Raw genomic sequence first — 4,276 nt, 5'->3', positions numbered from 1 at the left:
ATAGTATTATGGGGAGACTGAAAGAAATAGCATGGCCTCTGTAGAGCATTTAGGGTGTTAGTGGTGCCTCCAAAATTTCTACAGAAGAACCAAGGGGTAACAATGTGATTGGTGGAGAAGCTAGAGGACTTTTCTTGAAGTTGTGCTGCATAGGAAGCACATTGTTTTACACGGATTATATTTTCCTATTAAAATATTTTTTGTGAGGGGCGCCTGGGTGGCTCAGTTGGTTAAGCGACTGCCTTCGGCTCAGGTCATGATCCTGGAGTCCCGGGATCGAGTCCCGCATCGGGCTCCCTGCTCACTGGGGAGTCTGCTTCTCTCTCTGACCCTCCTCCCTCTCATGCTGTCTCTCATTCTCTCTCTCTCAAATAAATAAATAAAATCTTTAAAAAATTAAAAAATTTAAAAAAATAAAATATTTTTTGTGCAGTTGCTGATGAAGATCATGAGGAAACAAAACCTCCCTTGACACCACCATAGCAGAAGAAATGGCAAAAGTGAAAGCAAAGGTAACTGAAGAAGTTCAGATAGGCCCACCTGACGGGTTGATTTGGTGTTTCTGGTAAACTTACTGTTTCCGTTTTCTCTTGTTTTGACCTAAATTCTGGTAAGAGGCTTCCTTCATCTGGGACCTTTTTTGAACACAGAGAAAGACATTGCTCTTTCATCTTTGTGTGTATATATGTATTATGTAATATACTATATTACATAGAGTAAATATAGTCATATATTATATATATGCCATGTTGGAACTACCCATTGTTGTAGGTGCCTAACATTTTATCTAAGTAGATTCTAATGACAACTTAACTAATAATTATTGCTTTTTCCCAGTTTACTATGAGCTAAGACCCTGAAAAAATAAACAGTTTACTAAAGTTACACCCAGGTTAAATGATATGGTGCTAGATCTACATAATCTTTTTTTTTAATTTTTTTTATTTTATTATGTTATGTCACCATACAATACATCATTAGTTTTTGATGTAGTGATCCACGTTTCATTGTTTTCATATAACACCCAGTCTACATAATCTTTTAAGTAGAGACCAGCTTCATCAGAACAGCTTTAATTTAAAATTTTCCATTAATAAAGACATCCTTATATATCTACATTTGAAAGCAGTTTGTCCTAAATTTTATTTGGCACTTTCCAGGAGAATTTTTGGCCTTGACTATGTTGCTGTGTAGTCCTCAGATGTTCTGGGTTTCTCCAAAGCCTTACTACCATCCATCATGAATAAAATAAATATCATATCCCTCCTCTTTTGATTCCTAGGAGTGTTTCAAGATGAATCAAATGCAATATTGGAAGTGAAGGTGTACTAAAAATCTACATTATAAATTTAAATTTCCCTGAATCTTCTCCTTTTCTAAACACTGAAAGTGACATGGAACTCATGAAGATGGGGAATTACTCGCCTGTGACCGAATTCATTCTGGTGGGACTTTCCCAATACCCATTGCTCCAGTTTTTCCTTTTCATGCTCTGCCTCATCATGTATGTGATAATTCTGCTGGGAAATAGCCTCCTCATTATTATCAGCATACTGGATTCTCATCTCCACACCCCCATGTACTTCTTCCTTGGAAACCTCTCATTCCTGGACATCTGTTATACATCATCATCCATTCCTCCGATGCTCATCATATTTAGCTCTGAGACAAAATCCGTCTCCTTCACTGGCTGTGCTCTGCAGATGGTTGTCTCCTTGGGTTGGGTTGCACTGAGTGTGTCCTCTTGGCTGTGATGGCCTATGATCAGTATGTGGCCATCTGCAACCCACTGAGGTACCCCATCACCATGAGCAGAGTGCTTTATGTGCACATGGCTGCATGGTCCTGGAACATAGGCTGTCTGAATTCCTTAGTGCAAACAGTCCTGACAATGGTGTTGCCTTTCTGTGGGAATAATGTCATCGACCATCTTTACTGTGAGATCCTGGCCCTTCTTAAACTCATCTGCTCAGATATTTCCATGAATGTGCTTATCATGACAGTGGCAAGTACTGTTTTATTGGTGATTCCTCTGCTGTTAATTTTCATCTCCTATGTTTTTATCCTCCGTTCCATCCTTAGAATTAATTCTGCTAAGGGGAGAAAGAAAGCTTTTTCTACCTGCTCAGCCCACCTGACTGTGGTTATCTTATTCTATGGTTCAGCCCTTTTTATGTACATGAAGCCCAAGTCAAAGGACACCAAAGTATCTGATGAAATCATTGGACTGTCTTATGGAGTGGTAACCCCGATGTTGAACCCCATCATCTACAGCTTGAGGAATAAGGAGGTGAAAGAGGCTGTGAAGAAAGTCCTGAGCAGATATCTGCATCTGTGGAAAATATAAAAGGTCTTCAGGCATGTGATATCCTCAGTGTGAGACCAGATCAGATCTTTTGTGTTCACAGATGAAGTCACCGAACCCAGTGTTAAGAGAACTTATCTGCTCGTAAGTCCAAATACAGGACTTAACGTTCTTTTCAACACAGAATTCTCATGTAAGCCTTCTGAATAGTGTCAAGTCTGCAGTTTCTAGTTGTATGCAGCTCTGCCATTTGGTCCCATACAGGGCACATGGCTTTTCCTCAAAATAAACCTCTCTTTCCTTTCTCTCTCTCTCTTGTTTTTCTCTCTTCTCTTCCCCATTTCCTCCTCCTTCTTTTCCTTTCCCCTTCTCCATCTACTTTGTTTCTCTACCTTCCTTCTGTTTTCCCGGTCTCCTTTCTCAGTCAGTTTGAACTGAACATCTATTATTTTGTTGTCTAGTATCCCCTATTCTGGTAAAAGAATGCACTTTTTCTTTTGACATTCAACAGTGCCACTCTCTGAGTCCATGTGTGCTGGATGGGGCTGACCCTACCCTCTAGAAATAGTGGTACAGCTTGAAACAAAAGCAAATCCCTCTAGTTACAGTGATTCATTTAGCGTAGCAGGTGAGGTCTGCCAGGCTAATCAAACTCAATCCAAGAATGCTGTCTCAATCTAAGAGGCACTCTTCCTGCTGAGATTGCTAAACTGGTAAAATGTGAACCTGGGCCAATCTCTGTCAATAAGAGCAGGGAGCCTATCTGAGAGGCAAAGAGGTGTTGAGAGAAGGAGGAGAGTGTGTTGTGTGATTCTACTATTTTTAGTCCTTGATCCAGCTGTACCTAATGTCAGTTCACAATTATTCTTTTTAGCTATAAAAATAAATTACCCTTTTATAAAAAACTAATTTTGAGTTGAATTTTCATCACTTACAATCATATAGTCTTAACTAAAGCATTTCTTTGTACTCCCTCTTTCCACTCATATTTTTGAGGCTAAATACTGAGGATATGTTCCCTAAGTGGTCCCAAGTTCTCCAGCCTTCAGGGGCTCTCTCCTTCCTTTAACAACTAAATAATCTAATTTCTATTCTGTGTGCCTACAGGCATTCCAGTCACCTACCCAATAATTTCTGAGGAGTGTTTACATTTTCCTAGTTTGTGGTTTTCATTTTATGTCAGACTATTCCAAATTTCTTTATTATTCCTCTCTGATAATTTTGCATACCTCTGTGTTGTTTAAGCTCCCAACAATACATTTTGCCCACAAAGAATAAACATAAATCTCCTAAATACCCACATTCAAAAGACCACTATGTTTAACACCTTTATTTAGGCTTGAAAATAACATAAAGGGACCATGATCACTATGAAAAATAAATCAGTATTAAATATTACTGTTCTTGGTATCTATTAGCCATCCCCCTTCACATGGGCCCTCTAAAGTCCATTTTCGTCTTTAGCTCCTGTCCTGCTACAAGACTGATAGTTTCTATTCATTTCCTTCCTCCATAAGAATCAGCACTTCTCTCAATAAAAATGAATGGATATGTAACTCAAAGCACTCCTCAGCATGGTCCTTCTCAAAATGGAGAGTGAGCTTACCCCAAAAGCTTACCCCAGTAAACTGCAGCTTCTACTCTTAGAGCTACAGGAAAGAACTTCAGGAAATTTTTTTAAAAACAGTGCTTCCTCACCAGCAATGATTTAGAAATACTGAAGCCCAATATACAACCACCTTGAATGATATGTTCTGTTTGTGAAAATACATCAATACACTTCCAATAAAAAGCCAAAGAAAGAAAGAATCCAACCATTGCCTGCCCTCTATTATTAGTATTAGAAGTATTATTACAACCTGGAATCCACATAGTTCATTCTTAACAAAGAAACAGAATCCAACAATCTAAAGGTGATGGGTATTAAAGAGGGCACATACTGAATGAAGCACTGGGTGTTATACGCAAACA

At 38.8% G+C, this 4,276-nt stretch overlaps 1 protein-coding gene across 1 annotated transcript; it reads left to right on the top strand.

Annotated features, from left to right (window-relative positions):
* Window positions 1-1,199: 1,199 nt before the first annotated feature.
* On the top strand, window positions 1,200-2,347 carry LOC118017865 (olfactory receptor 13D1-like). Its single transcript, XM_035016178.1, is given in 2 exon segments — window positions 1,200-1,710; window positions 1,713-2,347. Coding segments are annotated over 2 exon segments (951 nt in total). The 5' UTR covers window positions 1,200-1,394.
* Window positions 2,348-4,276: the final 1,929 nt, after the last annotated feature.

This window comes from Mirounga leonina, unplaced genomic scaffold, assembly GCF_011800145.1.
Source record: "Mirounga leonina isolate KUSES-001 unplaced genomic scaffold, KU_Mleo_1.0 Mir_170, whole genome shotgun sequence".
NCBI lineage: Eukaryota > Metazoa > Chordata > Mammalia > Carnivora > Phocidae > Mirounga > Mirounga leonina.
This window is presented reverse-complemented; position numbering and strand designations above follow the sequence as displayed.